This window comes from Phaethon aethereus (assembly GCF_964289735.1).
Source record: "Phaethon aethereus genome assembly, chromosome: 11".
Taxonomy (NCBI): domain Eukaryota; kingdom Metazoa; phylum Chordata; class Aves; order Phaethontiformes; family Phaethontidae; genus Phaethon; species Phaethon aethereus.
The window spans coordinates 1,252,624-1,270,224 of NC_138587.1; the positions used below are offsets into that span (position 1 = coordinate 1,252,624).

At 49.5% G+C, this 17,601-nt stretch overlaps 1 protein-coding gene across 1 annotated transcript in view; it reads right to left on the reverse strand.

Moving 5' to 3' along the window:
• Window positions 1-1,879: 1,879 nt before the first annotated feature.
• Window positions 1,880-17,601, reverse strand: part of LMCD1 (LIM and cysteine rich domains 1) — a gene marked incomplete at its 5' end in the record, with an annotated part of 33,731 nt that continues 18,009 nt past the window's right edge. The window contains 4 exons of the mRNA XM_082004441.1: window positions 1,880-2,442; window positions 2,934-3,149; window positions 9,398-9,733; window positions 14,741-14,996. Of these exons, the coding sequence (XP_081860567.1) occupies window positions 2,284-2,442; window positions 2,934-3,149; window positions 9,398-9,733; window positions 14,741-14,996 (967 nt within the window). The 3' untranslated portion in view covers window positions 1,880-2,283. The remainder of the gene's footprint in view (window positions 2,443-2,933; window positions 3,150-9,397; window positions 9,734-14,740; window positions 14,997-17,601) is intronic.

Consider the following 17,601-nt stretch of genomic DNA (forward strand, 5'->3'; position numbering starts at 1 on the left):
TTGATTTATATTTTGCCGCATTTCGTTTTCTTGCAGACATCTGTGTAAGGGCTGTGCACCTACCTTGCAGGCAGATCACCAAGAGGTAACCAGCGGTGTGTGCAATCAGACATTGACTTTCCGTCAGGGAAGGGTGTTTGGATGTTAGTGTCTGTGCTGAAACAGTGTTTTATCAGTGTTTTACACTATTCCCATCACTGCTTACAGCGTGTGCACACTTTAGGCTGCCTTAACATCACAGGGTTTAGAACAACGCTGTGTCTTTGAAAAAAAATATATAAAGATGTAAAGTCATTCCCCTTGTAACAAAATGAGGAAGAGGCAATAAAAGCTAAGCACTGGGCTTTATTTTTCATTCCCACTTTACTTATAACCGAAGTGCCCGTATCCAAGGGAGCTTTACTATTCCTCAGACAACCCTCTCTTGACTTGCAGCATCCGACCACGCTTACAGAAGCGACACCCCCGGGCACCCAACGCATCCACTGAATAACCCACTGAGAGGGACAAGCGGCCCCAGGAGCACGTGCACCGCAATACCCTGCAACACACGTCCATCACCCCCACGGCTACGGCTGTTGCTGCCACCTCGGGCTTTCCCTACTCTGCTCCAGCTCCGGAGGCAGCATTTCATTTACTCTCTTTAAATATCCCAGCGTTTCCAGGAACATCAACCACGCAACAGCACAGGGCTGGATGAAGCGTAGGAGGCACTCACACCCCACACACAGGTATGTCTTTACAGCACATCGGTCTCACCTGCTCAAACACGGTGATGGACTTGGCCTGCTCCTGCCCAGCAGCAGCATGGGGCACCCCCATGGGGCAGAGCCCGGCCCGGACTCGCATGCTCTAAGCCCGGAGCAGGTACAGTTTCTCCCAGCTCTGATTTGCAAGTTATTTTATCATAAGCAAGCAAACATCCACAGCATGGAGCGCACTTTAAAAGAGAAACCAGCATCTTCTGTAGCAGGAAGAAAAAGTATTGATTGTGAGCTCCTTGCACACTCACCTCTGCAAAAAATATTCCAGTTCTGTGGCAAATAATGTAGACATTTAATATAAGAAAAAAGACTGAGCACACAGACATCTGCCAGCCTCACCCATCTGGTATTTTCAGTGACTACCAGAAGCATCACTTGGTCTAGGGAACAAATACTATCCGCAGAGTCTCAGTGCCGGATAATGGGATAATGTCACTGCTACCAGATCCAAGAAGGGACGGGGACCTTCCCTAGGGCCTAGATTGCTGCGTGACAGGGAGCGGGGCAGCGCCCAGGGCAAGGGTGCTGCCAGCTCCGAGGGGGAAGGTATGCTCCCCTGCTTCTTGGAGGAGGTCACTGATACACTACAGGGAAAAACTGGCATTGCAGCACTTCAGGCGCAACATCCCCCCCAAGACAGCTTAGGCTGGAAAGCTGTTTCCCATAAAATTCCTGGTCAAACCCAGCCAAAATAAAGGCCCATACTTTAAATGCTTAACGACCTCCAGCATCACAGCCGGAACACAATGCCGCTCTGTGGAAACACGCTGGCCTGCAGCAACGGGCAGCGGGAGGCAGGCGAGAGGCCGGGCAGCCCAGTCGGTGGGACCCCCCAGGAATGCGTTTGCATTCCAGCTTCAGGGCTGGAGCTCACATGGGCTGAGGCACACCCTTCCCATCTCGCCACGGTTAAACCAATCGCCCTGTGTGCCAACTTGTTATTTTTACATTATTGTACACTTAGGAGAAAGCTACAGCTACATGTTGCTGCAATTTCCTATCATTTGCTTTCAGAAAGTAATCACATCGGTTAATCAAATTCTTCAAACCCATTGCTTTAGTACAGTTGTCAGCAGCTTGTTAGCATAAACTTCCAGTATGGATTTAAAAAAAATACTAACAGCCCTTGTTTTTGACCATGACCATAGGTTTAGTATGCCAAAAGTAGCTTTTGAGATGCGTTATTTCCAAAAGACTATTGCAAGATCTTAGTCATAAGAAGCTTGGAGAGCCTTTATAAAAAACAGCACAACACAGAACCTCCTTCTCAGACCCTCCTAGTCAGATATGCCATATACCTCCCACCCGCAGGCATATGAATTTCCTTTGCTTCCTCCCCAAAGAAATATTCTCGTGGAAGCTTTATTGGATGCAAGGGGGCACTTAGTCGCTTGCAAGTGAATAGCCAGGCTCTAATTTTTTTTTTTTTTTTAACCTTCCCCTTCTCATGTACTCGTCAAATGACCCCAGACCTGGTGGGACCTTGGGCAGCCCGCTTCGGCCCTGGGCTGCTCGCTGCTCAGAGGCGTTTGCTTTTGCTGCAGGTCGTGCACAGCAGGCTGGTGTTGTGCAGAGCGAAGGGTTTGCCAGTCAGCAGCGTCTCGCACTCCAGGCAGGCAAAGTGCTTCTTGTGCCAGGCCATGCCTTCCACCTGCTGGTAGTCCTCCGAGAAGATGATCTGTGGGACACACAGACAATTGCTTATTTCCACCATCTCGCCAAGCCGGAGCACGGCAGGAGGACCATCCCCGCGCCTCCCACCAAGCCTGTTAGCCATGGAGGCCAGGCTTCGGGAAGGGGTGAATAAAAGGCACGGGACTGCTCCTGAGCAATTAAGCCAAAGCCGTGGGCTGCAATTAAGCACTATAAAACCACCAGGTTTTAAATGCAACTAGAGCTGTTGCTCTGAGATAGATACAGCGTAGCTAGCCGAGACTGTCACTGACATCACGCTGCTCTACCCCCATTTTCTTTAGGCACGTCCAGCTCCCCAGCGCAGCCACAGCCCTGGTGACCAGCACCAGAAGGATGCCGCTCCCAGAGGGCATCCCAGGAGGCACGGGCGGGCAAGCAGGTTAAGAGGCACACAAGAGAAGCACTGAATTAGCCGTGCCAGGCCACCAGCGCAGGCAGGGAGCACTGGGCGGAGGGAAGCCAGCCGGTCCCTACCTCGTCGCAGCCGGCACAGCGTGGCCGGAGGCTCTCGCAGTAGTGGCGCCCGCACCAGGCGGCCCCGCTCTTCCAGAAGTAGATGAGGTCGACGAGGGGCTCTGAGCACCGGCAGCACACGAAGCACGCTGGGTGCCACTGCCGGGAGTAGCCTGCCCGGTCGGCATACACCACTGGGCAGTCCCCCGGCACCGCCTGCTTGCAGGTCTCGCAGCGCTGCAAACGAGAGGCAGTGGCGTGAGCGTGGGGCTGGGCGCACGTCGGGTGGGAGCAAAGCGGCGATGCTCAGCTCACGCGATATGGATATTCACTTCTCAGACTGATTCACGGCATCTTTTCAATGCATCGTGCTTAACCGCACAGCTGGTAAGAAGCACGGTTAGCAAAACAGAACTACACACGATCTCCAAGCACGCCCTCAATGCTTCCTGCATCTAAATAGCCTGAAGGATGTACTCTGTTCCTGCTTGACATCCCATAGCACCAAGGAGGGCAGTGGAAATAAAACATTTAATTCCAGGACTGCTAAGCTGTGTGGCTTAGGTTGGTTTTGTTTGAGCTCTTGCTCTGTGAAGGGAAACTCGAGAACACCAAAGCCAGATTTTACAGCTATGTCAGCTTGGAAGGGACAGCAAACACACCAGTCTGGAGTGAGGACATAGAAACCGTGCAGCGAGGTGGAAGAGCAAGGACAGCTAAACGGGAGAGAAACCAAATGGCTGCAGCTCAGAAATGCTGGGAAAATGTCTCAATTGTGCAGTAGGATTCAGACAACGCAGAGAGCATCACAGGGCACCCATGGCCAGCAGAAGCAACATCTCCAAGTCTATCACCCCAGATCTTACGCAAACATTTGGACCAGTGCTACATATGGGCAGAGCATCAAGGCATAACATAATTAAAAGTCATTATAAATACGTATTTGCCAGCCCTCACCTGGAATACTGTTTACGTTCTTCTATCCGGATCCTCGGGCAGGCAAGAATGGCACTAATCACCATCAGCTAGGAGTCTGGCCTTTGGGACCCCCCAAGCTAAAACCAACCTGCACTAAAGTCCAAATGTTCTCAAAGAAAGAGTTAAGACATCCTATGGTGCTGAAGTACAGCATGTCAAAGATGTTATTTTGCATAAAGATTAGGAAATTTGATCTTTTCCTGCATAAGACAGATGTCACTCTACAGATTTCAGCACAGTCCTTTTGATTTATAACAGTCCAAAGAGACAGAATTAATTTGGCTAATCTGAAGACTAATTAGCATCTATGCGTATTCCACACAAGACCAACTGAGTTTACCCTTTATCTGTGCAGAGTGATCCTGCAATTAGTTAAGAGTAAGCTTTAAAGCCCTCCTCTCTGAAGCTAATGGGCTGTTATTTAAGTTCCCATTTAAGTCTGGATAGTCCAGGTCAGGCTAATAGCTGTGCTTTGTCACTCCCTAAAAGAAATGCTCTTAGTAGCAGCCGGAGTCTCTTCCAGCAGGGCCCTTGGCTGACAGGCCAGATTTCCACTAGCAGTCTCTGCAGAAGCCTGGCTAGGGCTTTTACAAAACCAAGATTCAGCGTGCAGCCGCTCGCGTGGTGCACATGCTGTGGTTTATGCTGCTGTGCCTAACCAGAGCATTTGCACAGCGGCGTCCCCCCTCCAGCACGTTCCGAGCAGCACAGGGTCGAGGAGGGGATCAGGAATTTCCCTGCGCTCAGATGATGACTTTGCTTACAAATGTTCCGATTTAAGTCAACAAGCTTCTAATAGGTGTGTAGAAGAGACACAAGAATAAAATTTCTCAGTAGAAGGTAAACTAACAGCTCCTGAGCTGCAGGAGGACATCAGGGACAGAGGACGGGGACCACCGGTGCGTGTCCCGAGGACCACCACCCTGATGCCACCTCAGCCTGGGAAACCCTGCGCTGGGAGGACAGGACGCTGCTGCAACCCCAGTAAAGAAGGACCAGGGTTTCTCTATGAGCTCTGCAAGTATCAAACTTCAGACAAGTTTTCCCACCACGTCCAGCCCCTTTCTAGTTCATGGCATGAGTGTTAAAAAGACTATTCTTTGTATCTAAGGAGTTTTCTTAAACTCACTTCTCCCTTTACAGCAGGTGGCTACACGTCTATCTACACCCACCAAGTGGCTTTTCTTAGTTTTGTTACTATTATTGCTAGCACACCACACATTTTGCTGTTGCCTCCTCCTTCCTTCGGTCTGGATTTTCAGTGACTGCCCTGCAGTCCTTAAAGGGGTTCCACCACACTGACACGCATCTCCTGTTCTACCAGCAAATCCCATATGACATGTGAAGGCAGGGCAAGAGGAGACAAAATGTTTTCTAGCTTGGCTTTCCTGTGAGTCTGAAAGGGGATACGTCTGCCTCTTCTACTGTGAAGGGCTTCAGACACATTTCTAAGTACTCCCAAGACCCACGCCAACAAAGGAGCACGCCCAGCAGGGCGCGGAAGCTGTGCTATTTCTGGTCTGTATGAACAAGAACACAAGTACGTGGAGCTGCTGCATGCGGTGCAGATCGGCTGGCAGAGCACTACTCTCAGCACACCGGCCTCGCTGTCAGCAAAGGAGGATGGCCACCGATGAATTCTGCACCCATCATGTGCCCCCGATACCTCCCCAAGGCACCAGAGAGCCTGACCCTGCAGCTGCCTCTGCACCATCACCCCCAGAGAAACCGCCAGACCCATCCAGCCCAGCCCTGCTTATCTTGCAAGATCTAACAGCAGGAACAAACACGAACAGCTTTCTGACTCCAAGCTCAAGTTTCTTGCCAATAAGAACTGTTAAAAAACCAATTTACTTTGCTGTTTCTTTCTATGGCAATTATTCACAGGGCTTTCCCGAAGCATCATATAACTTCCACCCCCCTGCCATTTACACACTAAATAATTGGCTCTTCAAATTTAAGATGGGATTACAACCTGGTACTCATTTTACATCTCCATCATGTAGGGAGAGGAATGAAGACTTTATTAGTGGAGTTACCAGAGGTGTTGGCCAAGAAAGCGTCCCTGTCTCCTAAGCTTTGCAAAATAGCAGCCAGTGGAGAGAGCGAGTTTGAAAAAGACAGCTCCCACAGAAGGAGCTCCCCAGACATCACAAGGCTTCCCCTGAGCACTCACTGCATTGCTGGCCTCAGGCTTTTTGGGACAATGGCTAATTTTGATCAGCTGCTTCAGGATTTGGTTTGATTCCAACACAGTGGCTTATAACACCAGAAGACTTTCCAGTTCTGAGGGGGTTAAAGATGATTTTATGCTTGATGGAGAACATTCAGCTTGTAGGACAGGCTTATTGCAGTGATTGGGCCCCTCTCTGCAGTTCAAAGAGCTGTTTGAGCTCAGTTGCCTCTCTCATGGCGATTTACATCAGCCCTGTATGTTTTCCTTCACACACCAATTTCAACACAGCTGGCCTGGGTGTGCAGTAAGAGGTTCAACCAGCTTAGCACAGGGACCACACAAACACCCAAAGAAGTCATTCCAGCTTGTTTCTTGGTGCAGCTTTGGTGCTTTCTGTGTTCGTTCTCTTCTAGAACAATGGTAGTGGTTTTTTGTTAGTTGACACCCCCCCCTTCATAAATCTATAGTTCAGACTCACACCTTGATCTGAAATAGGGTGAAATCAAGCAGCTGGTGCCAATTAAGAATTGATTCTGTTGAATAACAAACTTCTGTGTCCTAATTCTAATGGACTCAATGAAGAAACATCACACAAACTGCTTGAGAATCAGAATCTCAAAAATAAGCTATTCAAGCACCGTATTTTCCCCCTACACCCTTGAACCAAAGGCACTCTCATTTTCTTAAAAAGTTTTCCTCACTGCTGCAGTCATGCAGGACTTTCCCAGCTGGGGACAAACGCTCCCAGCTGAGGACAGCATGCCCTGGAGTGGCCCTGGGCAGGCTGGTGGCACTTGCCAGCATCACCTGCAGCATCCCAGAGAGCAGCACTGGAGGGAGGCTCAGGGGAGCTTCCTCAGGCTTGGGAGAAGGCATCATGTTTAACACCCAAGTTTTAGGAGACACATAGGAGATGGTCACACAAGTAGAGAGCTACCTAAACCTCCAAGTCTGGAGTGTGCTGATCTACATTTCAACCCTGAACACATCAACAACACTAAAGCCTCCAGTGTTGTTGGCTGCATGCACTTCATTTCTCAGCCCCTTTACATCCATTCTTGGTCTTCACATGGCTTCATTTTGCTCACATCTAATTTCAGCCTCACATGTATTGCAAAGTGCAGTGATGGTGGATGAAAAGCTGGACATGAGCCAGCAATATGTCCTCTCAGCCCAGAAGGCCAATTGAGTCCTGGGCTGCACCCAAAGCCGCATGGTCAGCAGGGCGAGGGAGGGGATTCTGCCCCTCTGCCCTGCTCTGGGGAGAGCCCCCTGAAGTGCTGCATCCAGCTCTGGAGCCCTTGGCCCAGGAGAGACGTGGACCTGCTAGAGCGGGGCTAGAGGAGGCCCCAGCAATGCTCTGAGGGCTGGAACAGCTCTGCTGGGAGGGCTCAGCCTGGAGCAGTGAAGGCTCTGGGGAGACCTTACTGCAGCCACCAGTGCTCAAAGGGGGCTGATAGAAAAGATGGGGACAGACTTTTTAGTAGGGCCTGTAGCGATAGGACAAGGGGTAACAGTTTTAAACTACAAGAGGGGAGATTTAGACTAGATATAAGGAAGAAATGTTTCACGATGAGGGTGCTGAAACCCTGGCCCAAGTTGCCCAGAGAGGTGGCGGATGCCCCATCCCTGGAAACATCCCAGGTCAGGCTGGACAGGGCTCTGAGCAACCTGCTGTGGTTGAAGATGTCCCTGTTCACTGCAGGGGGGTTGGACTAGATGGCCTTGAAAGGTCCCTTCCAACCCAAGCCACTATGATTGTATGATGCCATTTTTCTATGGCAGAACTTTTCTTCTAGTGCAGTTTTGTGAAATCCAGTAGACCTTCTGGAAGTTTAGCACATTTCAGATCTTGGGGCACAGTCCATTTGTATCAGGTCAGCTGCATTAATTCCTGTACAGAAGATCAAATTAAAACTGGTCGTGTTTTGTTAGAGGGGGAACAGGAGGTCTGCTCTTCAGTACGGCAAGAAACTATAGTACTTCAGTCTGCTACAAGCCGAGCTGCACAGCATGCTGGTCAAAGTGGATCTCCTGCAACTGCTTTTGAAGCCGTTCCATTTTTCAGCTAGTGCCTCTAGAAAAATGATGCTTTACACACTATAGAGACTAACATCAGAGTTATGTATTTATTTGGAAGGACAAACTTGCAGTCTAAATAAGCCCTCATTGCTAAGATCACTTTCATTAATGAGTTTAATGGAAACCTTTTTTTGGCTATTTTTTTAGCCTAAAAGTCTTTGTCCAATTCAGCATCTTGTTTCAGTAGTGAAAAACTTTTACTGTATCACTGGACTCTTGAAGTCAGATGCATGTTAACAGAAAAGGCCATAGCAGAGGGCAGACATTACCCAATATGGAATGAAAATGAAAACTGCTCTTAACATGTTACAATCTCAGTGCAGTAATGGCTAGAAAGATCTTGCATTAAAAACACTCAGACACCATTTTTTTTCCCCATCTTTAAGTCCCCTGCTGCAAGTCACCCTCACAAGGGCCACTATGAAATACTTTCACTCACCATATTTTACAATAAGCATTTGTTCAGCAACAATGGCCACTCCAGACAGGAGAATATAAATCTAAAAGGGCGTTGGGGAATGTCAGTCATTTCCCCGTGGAAATGTATTTTTATGCCCAGAGACAGGCATGGTCTGTTCAAAGTCCCCTGGCGTGATTACAGCCCTGGCAGCACTACCTCCATGTTCACAGCTTTGCATTAATTAGACTGAGCCACCACCCCATCACTTGCGGCCTTTCCACTCGCACTGGTCTGGAAACCTAGCTGGAAACACTCACTAGCTTGCAGCAGAATGGTTTCTGATCTTGAGTACCTGACTGATGCACAGTCATCCATGGACATGTCATGCCCAATCTTTCAGAGCTGCCAAGAATCCAAAGCTGAAATCACTGGCTCCTGCAGCTAATGGAAAATTTACTGACCTTGGTGGCTCAGCACAGCTTTTGCTGTGGAGGGAGGGAGACGGTGAAGAGATAACCCATCCCTCCTCACCCCTGAGATGGAGACCTGTGCTCAGCAGGGCTGGCAAAAGCACGAGAGCGGTCCCACTGGGGTTGTTCACACTGCTGTACCAAAGCATGCCGCAACACAACCGAGCATCACAGCACTGCTCCGGTAGTTTGAAAGCACTGCAGCAGGCTTGGAGAAGCCCACAGAAGCAGTATTGTGAACAAGGAACCCTGGCTGGTGGAATCTTTTTTACCCACCTCAAGTTGAGGCTGAAGCTGTTCCCTGAAAGCTCCCCAAACTCAGAGCAGAGCTGGGACACCCCTGCCAGCCCGTCCCGCCGCCACAGAGCGCAGCACTTACATAGTGCCCTCCCTCAGGCACATGCTCTGGGGCCCCGTTGGTGGACTTGGGGGGTTGGCTGGCAGCAATGCTCTTGTCCTGCGGCTTCCCCTCCTCCTTCCCGCCGCCTCCCTGGCCCGGCAGCGCCACCTCCCCAACGCCCAGCGCCTCGGCTTTGTACTTCTTCACAAAGTCTTCCATCAGCTTCAGCTCGCCCTCCGCGAGGCCGCAGCACTGGGATGGGTCCTGGTCATACAGCGGGAGTTGCCTCACCAGCTGCCGCCGGCGATAGTATGCCCCGTCTGTCCCCGCCACTGGCTGCATCTCCTTTGGGATCAGCTCCATGTACTGCATGGCCTGGGATGGAGAGAGCACCAACAGTTACTCTGAGATGCCTTCAGTACGGAAGCACGAGCTTTCTTTGCTTCTTCTGCAAACAGATGCTCCACTCATGTGAAGAGCAGTGACAGAAAATGTGCCACTTCCCCTTTGAGTTGTTCTAATCTTACACTTCAGAAATAAAAGGCTGAACTTGCTTAGATGCAAGTAGCAGCCAGGCTATTGTTAATCATTTCATCCTCAGAAAACAGGCTGGGTAGTTTTTGGTTTTGTTTTAAAAACCCAAACAGACCCCCTAGAAAGACAGAGCAGCAAAGACTTGCTTCTCTTAGTTTGCACCCAGACCCCAACACACCTGCCCTCACTGCATTAGCATGCCACTAGTCCAGGTAATTTGACAACAAGGCTGCTGGAAAAAACAGAAACCCATAAACAAACCCCAAGATCAGCCAGCTTCCTCCTGCCTCACACCAGGATGGGGAGAGCTCCGGCAAGCAGGTCAGAGGCTGCACCAAGAGCACCTCAAGCCCTCATGGGCTGCATGCAGAGTAGTTTACAGCAAAGGATCCCCTTTTATCAATTAAAAAAAAATCTTAATACAGGAAAAAGTAGTCAGATAGCAGTTGAGTCTGTATGTAACACTGACAGCCACCAACTCTACCCAACTATTAATTTTGCAGTAGAGGGAAGGTGTTTGGTCACTGATGCCCTGCAACATGGAAAGTAAATGCCAAGAGACTATCCAAAATGAAGTCTCCTACTCAACTGGCCACTAGCCGCTATCTTAAATGCAGAGTAAACTGATCTTGCAAGAGGTCTGTCCCATGCTGAATTAGCATTTGCAGGACAGTGGGGTCTGTACAGTTAACAACTTCTGGCCTGGTGCTAAGGGGAAGGGAGTTTCCCAGTCAAAGCGTTTTTCCCATTGTAGTGTGAAGAGCTAAGGGGCAGCCAGTTGGCTCTCTGCCATTCTGTTTTAAAGAACAGCATCCAGCTGTTCTTTAAATTTGTTTCTTACTTGGTCAGCATTGAAAACCAAATTTTAAAAAAAGGAGAGAAGCAATTAACTGTTTGTTTACTGTACATAGTCTAGTTCAGTGTGGCCTTTCAAATACAGAAACATTTGCACACAACATTGAAGGTAACACATCTCTAAAGAGTCTGCTTTCACCTCAGCTGCTTTTGGCCAGATAGCAGCATTGCAGGGCAAGATTCCTGCCTGAAGATTTGCAAGAGCAATAGAAAAATGATTTAAAGGAGGCAGGGCTTCTTCTCTTTCTTGAAGCACATGTTAACATCACTGCACATTATGATATTAGACATCAACACTCAGTATATTGTGCCTCCATGCAAAGGGTAAGATTGATATCCAGAAGTTTACTGAGGGAGGGTTGTCACCCTGTGGGAGAAGGTGCTGCTGAGGAATGGCTCGTTAGAGAGCTGCAGGATGCTGCAGGAGTGATATGGTGCACAGATGGCTTTCACAGACATGAGAAATCCTAATAGGAACTACAGAAGCAAGAGACCAGAATTCCCTGACAGCTCCTCCCAGGCCTCACACAGGCACAAAATAAGGATACTGCCAGTGAAACCTGACAACTGGAAAGAGCAGCAACCAAAGCCTCCATGCTGCACATCCATGAACACTGAGACAGTGTACACTATGCAGTTTGCACTGTCTTGGCTCAGCCACAGCAAGAGCGCTAGCAGAGTAGTAACACGGTAGGATCTTAATGGAATAAATTCTTAATCCACTACAAACGTGCCAAGACTCATGAACACTTATACCAGAGCTACGAGAATGGCACTGTGCCAGCATGAGCATCTGAAGCCTCTTGTTCCACTCCAGCACCAGACTCTCCATTGCCAATACAAGATGTCCGCACTGAAAGCGAGGGAGAAAAGCAAAGTCTCAAGCCTCTCTTAAAAGTACAGTTGGACTGGTCAGCAGCAGGTTTCAGTATCTGCCCAGACCTGTGGTGGGCTTTCACTCCCTGATCAAGGGAATGCTTCAGGTTATAATTGGAGATGCCATAAAGTGTGTCCAGAGACTAGATCAGGGAAAAAAATTCAACCTGACACCAAAAACTGAAATGAAGGATCATAAAAAGTTGTTTCTTCTTGCTGCTACCATGCAGCATAGGCCAAATGCTTTACTATGTTGCCTTAGCACAGATAATTTTGAGGAAGAGCATTTTAAGTTTTCACTGTTAACTACTGGATTCTGGAGATATTTTATGATCTGTTCTTTTCACTTTCCCCAAGGACCCTGAACATCTACTTCATAACTTCTCCAGGCACAGCTTAATGAAAACATGCTCTGAACTTCCTCCTATTATTGGACCATCCACTTCAGGATAACAATATTAAAAACAATCCCAAGTTTCCAGCCTGCTTTCAGAAGGAAATCACTAGAGCGAGTCAGTTATGCATTAAAAGCTTTTTGGCCCAAATTCTTTTTGAACTATCCTGAGAATGGCTGACATCCAGCATTGCTCCTAGAAGATGGTCAAGTTGAACTTCAAGCCAATTTAGCAAGGTTGTCTTCAGATCTCTCGCACATTGTTTACTTGAACCAAGATGCCTCCCAGTCCGTTCAGGCACTATGAAGAACTCATAAGTTCTCCTGAAACGTGTGCCCCCCTGAGCTGCCCTCACCAGTGGTGCCAGGCCGGGGGCTGCACGGGGCTGCCTTCCCAATCACCCCAAAGGCACGCTCGCAAGGGGGGCGGCCGGGGTTCAGGCCCATAGAAGAAAAAAGCAGCCCAGGAGCTGCAGAGTTGGGGCATCCTTCCCAGCATGGAGCCCAGCCTGCCCCGAGGTGCTGCAGCACCATGCCGCACCAGCTTGTGGAGCCGGGAAACCTGTGTTTCTGATAAATCCCAGGCTGGGCAGCGTGCTTAATGAATCAGGCTGGGTGGGAAGAGTGCCAGCATTGTTCTCCCCATCCCTCACAAGCTCCCTGATCCCCTGTGGGACCTGCGGAAGGCAAATGCTGGTTAAACAAACATTCCTGCTGGGCCAGCTCCTACCAAAGGAAAGGGAAAAGAGGAGGCTGCGAGCAGCAGCGCTACGATTAACAGCCGGGCAGTCGGATGTGCGGGGGTCTTGGGCCCTCATTAAAGCCCAGTGCTTGGCTCCAGTTAGCACCACAGGCCCCAGCTGCACTCCCAGTACAGGCTTCATGCCACCCCCAGTCAGCCTTTCCAAGGGGGCGAGGGCAACCGAGTTTTAAGAAATAGTCTGCCTCTTGGGTCTGCAGCTGCAATTTCACATTTGTTTCCCCAATTCTTTAAAAAAATGTGGTTGCAATTTTCAGCAGCTTTAAACTATTTGTTTAATTTGAAGAGCAAAAGCTGTCCACTAATGACGGTGTAATATGTAACGTTTTTAGTACCACAACACAGTTAGAAGCCAGTTGAAGGCTTTCCCTCAAGACATGCTCTGCTGGCTAACACTGCTACAAGCCAAAAACCACTTCCATTCGTTCCCACAGCAATATTGCTCGCCCTGACAGAAACTGGGTGCAGGAGGGAAGGTGGGGCTGGGGTCTTATTTTTGGATCCAGCCCTCTGCATGGGACCATGCTCCCCATTTCCCCTTTTTAACCCAAGTTCTCTTTACCAAACCTAAACAGAAATTTTTTGTTGGACCATGTTTAGCTGTAAGGAAAAACCCTCCCAGCTGCAGTGCTGAACCTGGGAGGGGTTCATGCCCACACAGGCAGGAGCTGCAGGCAGGATGCTCTTGGCCAGAGCTCAGCCTAGCTTTCCTCCAGGCTGGCACACCTTGGTGGGATGAGCTTTCCTGCTCCTGTTCCCCGGGGCAGGAAGGTCCCCGAGTCTGCTGGGGACATGGACGTGCTGCTGCTGCGCTTCGGCAGAGGTGGCTGGAGGGTCCCTGGGCACAGGGGCCAGGGTGATGCAGCATTCAGCAGGAAACAAGGCTGCATTCTGGGGAGGTTTAGGGCCATCCTATTATTTACAGAAGCACAAGTGAGAACTAGTCATGCTCCTGGTTAATAAGCCTGAGGTGCCAGGTCTATTTTAAGCCCAAGATTTTAATGACTACCTCAGCAAGCAAAGACAATAATTACTATATTAAAGATGACAGTTATTTTGCTGTTAAAGCCCATTTCCATAACAAAATTATTTACAAACACAGCACTGGATTTACAGGCAGCATTACTTCCTTCCACATTGATTTAATTTCTCTGCTTTTGAGACAGACTGAAACATAATTTCCTGAAGCGTTTGCTGAAAAAACCTCCAGGTTAGTGGAGATGTCCCAGCTAACTACCTCCACCTGCACTGGCTGCTCTTGGGACAAGCTCACACCCAGACTTGCAGAAGATCAGACTCAACAAGCAAGGCATCCCTCTCCAACAGGGATGTCAGAGCCCAGGGCAACTCCTTCTGCCCAAATAAACCACCCAAATAGCTTGCCTCTCCTAGAAGCCTGGTTTAGATCCATGTTGCTTTAGAAGCATGGAGATAGGTCTCTGGGGTTAACACACTGTTCTTGTGCGCATCCCACTGCTTGCATAGCTTTCTGCCTCCTTGGTGCCCTCCTGGGGGTCTTCAGGGAGAGGACCAAATCCCAGTCCCAACATCCTGAGAAGGCCTGGAGGAATCGCTCTCACATCCAGCCTGGGGTTTTGGAGCATGCAAACACCTGCGTGGGCTGCACAGGCGTTGTACAACTGGCAGGACAGCAGAGATGGGATCTCGCCTCAGCAGTGTTTTTATTGGACCAAAGTAGTGATCTTTATACTTGTAAAGTCCATTAAGAATTCTCCTAGAAGTGTAAGCAAACCTATAAAAAGCCCAAAGCAACCTATTCCCCTCTCCTACTTACTCTAGTTATTTACGCAGTTCTCCAAAATATGAAGTATTACATACACTTTTGCTCTCCAAGGCAAACCATACGTTTTACTATTTTTCCCCAATAACTTTATACCAGAACCAAATTATGTTCTCCGTTAAGTGACACAACTACCTGCCAAAGTGCCGTGGATTGTCTTACCAACTTCTGGGTGAGCCCCGGTGGAGCCCACTCATACGTGATGGTGTCAAAGGTGGGGTCTTTCCGAGAGACAATGGGGTTGGTGATGATCATGCGGTTCCTCTTGTAAATGCGAACACCGTCACCTCCTTTCACCCGGGCGGTGAGCGTGGCATACTTGGAGTCTGACAGCAGGCGCCCAATTTTCCGATCGTCCTCCACATCTGAGCTCAGGCTGTGATCCTCCTGGCTGCATTTGCATGATTTGCAGATTTTCCTGTGGGTGACAAGCAAGATCATCCTTTCGATGCGAGATGGGCTGTGGGAGGCACATGACCATGCAATGAGTCGGCCATGGAGCATCAGCCTCTTCCGAAGGTTAAACACAGACCAGGGTTATGGCATAAAACAAAAGGCTTCTGTGGCCTGAGCTGCATGTGGAAATTCAGCATTATTCATAGAATCATAGAATGGTTTGGGTTGAAAGGGGCCTTTCAAGGCCATCTAGTCCGAACCCCCTGCAGTGAACAGGGACATCTTCAACTAGAGCAGATTGCTCAGAGCCCCGTCCAGCCTAACCTGGGATGTTTCCAGGGATGGGGCATCCGCCACCTCTCTGGGCAACTTGGGCCAGGGTTTCAGCACCCTCATTGTGAAACATTTCTTCCTTACATCTAGTCTAAATCTCCCCTCTTGTAGTTTAAAACCGTTACCCCTTGTCCTATTGCTACAGACGCTGATAAAAAGTCTGTCCCCACCTTTCTTATCAGCCCCTTTAAGTCCCGTCATGCTGCAGTAAGGTCTCCCCAGAGCCTTCTCTCCTCCAGGCTGAAGAACCCCAACTCTCTCCAGCCTGTTCTCACAGCAGAGCTGTTCCAACCCTCTGAGCATTTTTGTGGCCCCCTCTGGTACCACTCCAACAGGTCCCACAGCACTGCAGGGGGGGTCTCCCCAGAGCGGAGCAGAGGAGCAGAATCCCCTCCCTCGCCCTGCTGGCCACGCTGCTTTGGGGGCAGCCCAGGACACGGTTGGCCTTCTGGGCTGGGAGGACACATTGCCGGCTCATGTCCAGGTTTTCACCCCAGAGGGATCAGCAGCAGCACAGAGCAAGAGCTACAAACCCTTAAGTGCTGTCCCAGGTGAAAGTGGCTGCACCAGCACTGACAGGCTGCTGCCTCCCACCTGCCATGGGGAAATGCCACTTTCTGTGAACTGTATAAACCCCTTCAAGCATCATTAGATCTCCAACAGAGTGCTAGTCTCACCTCATATGAAGCTTTACATTCCCTTAAAGTAACTGCTAAAAGAGGAATTGATACTTAAGTGTCTATCATTTTAATTATAATAGCTATAAATCATAAAGATAAGTCTATAAGGCCACTTTCTGCTGGCCAGCTTTTCCATCAAAAGGTAATAGCAAAAAGGATAAACTAATTTTGATGCAACCCCAAGTATTTCAGCAGGATCCTGGAACAAGTATGATTCAAGCCAGCCTTTAATTGAGTCAATTAAGAAAAAGTAGCAATTCAACCAAGTGTTTTAAAGTTTGGATTTCCAACCAGCTGAGGTACTGAAATTGGGAACTGAAGGATGCAAGACACAGCTGCATGCCACCGTTGTGAAGCCCACTGAAGCATTTCAGCAGCACAGACAGCACACCTGCAGGCTCCAGCGCTCTGCTGCGGCAGGACCCAGCTGCACAGCCCACAGCAACAGGGCTCAAAGAAAAGAGTCCAGGGTTTTGCAAGACAGCTTCAGAGGGCACTAATTCTTTTTTAATTAATGACATCTGGATAGCTCACTTCCATTTCAAAGTCCCCTTTGTTTCTCCCATTTGAGTTTGCAAGCAGACAGGGCAGGGCAGCAGCCCACTGCCCCTGCCCAGAGCCAAACACGCAGTACTGGTCAGCTCCCACCGGCTACTGATACTGGTGGCTGTTTCTCTAAATTAGTGTTTTTAAGAGGAAAAACTGAAAATAAAGTATCAAATAACAAGACATTCCTGGCACTAAGCATAGCATTTCAGCCGTCAGAGTGCTCAGAACGGCCAGCAACAACAGCCGCCGTGGTGCTGCCAAGCAGGATGCAGCACCCAGCCCTCGCCAGTGGCTTTGCTTCACTCCGCCAGCTCTGCAGCCACACTCGCCCTTAAGGACAAGGGCGACAGCCAGGCACTCGGCACAACTCCTACTGACAGTGTAGGATTATCCTTTTGGTTCGTGTTTCCCTGCCTCTAAAGCAAGCAAGGATGGGTTTGTTTTCACCAGCTCATTTCCAAACTACCTGACAGGCTGGGAAGCCAGCATGTGGCAGGCAGAGGATCCGTGCTCCGGCATGCACACTGCGCAGGGCATCAGGCGGCTCGTGCCCAGCACAGTGTGCAGCAGCTTCAGCACCGTGCCCCACTCCTGACATCCCACTGAGCAGCACCAACCACACAGGGTTGTGCCGAGGACAGTCCCGTAGCAGATGAGACCCTTCTGCAGGCTGGGCCATCTCTCACCCTGACTTTCTCCTCTTACGAAGCCACAGCTCTCTGCCAGGATCTGCACCAACCTAGCAGAGGTAGTCTCAACTCCCAGGGAGCAGGCAATGTTAGCAAAAGCAGGAAAAACCCAACCCAGCTGCATGAGAGCCTCAGCTTGGTTTGAGCACTTGTGGGTGAGATTTTAACTCAAAAAATAAAAGAGCAGGACCAGTGAGGGAAAGGGGGATGGAGAGCAGGGAGCATGTTCTCAACTCAGCAGTTGTCCTAGCCAGACAGGAAGTGCCCTCCGCACCTCCCAACACCACTCAAGTGCTCTGCAGTTCTTTGCACTCAACATCACCAGAATCTGGTATCAACAGGACCAAAGGGACAGTGTCAGGGCAGGGCCCATCAA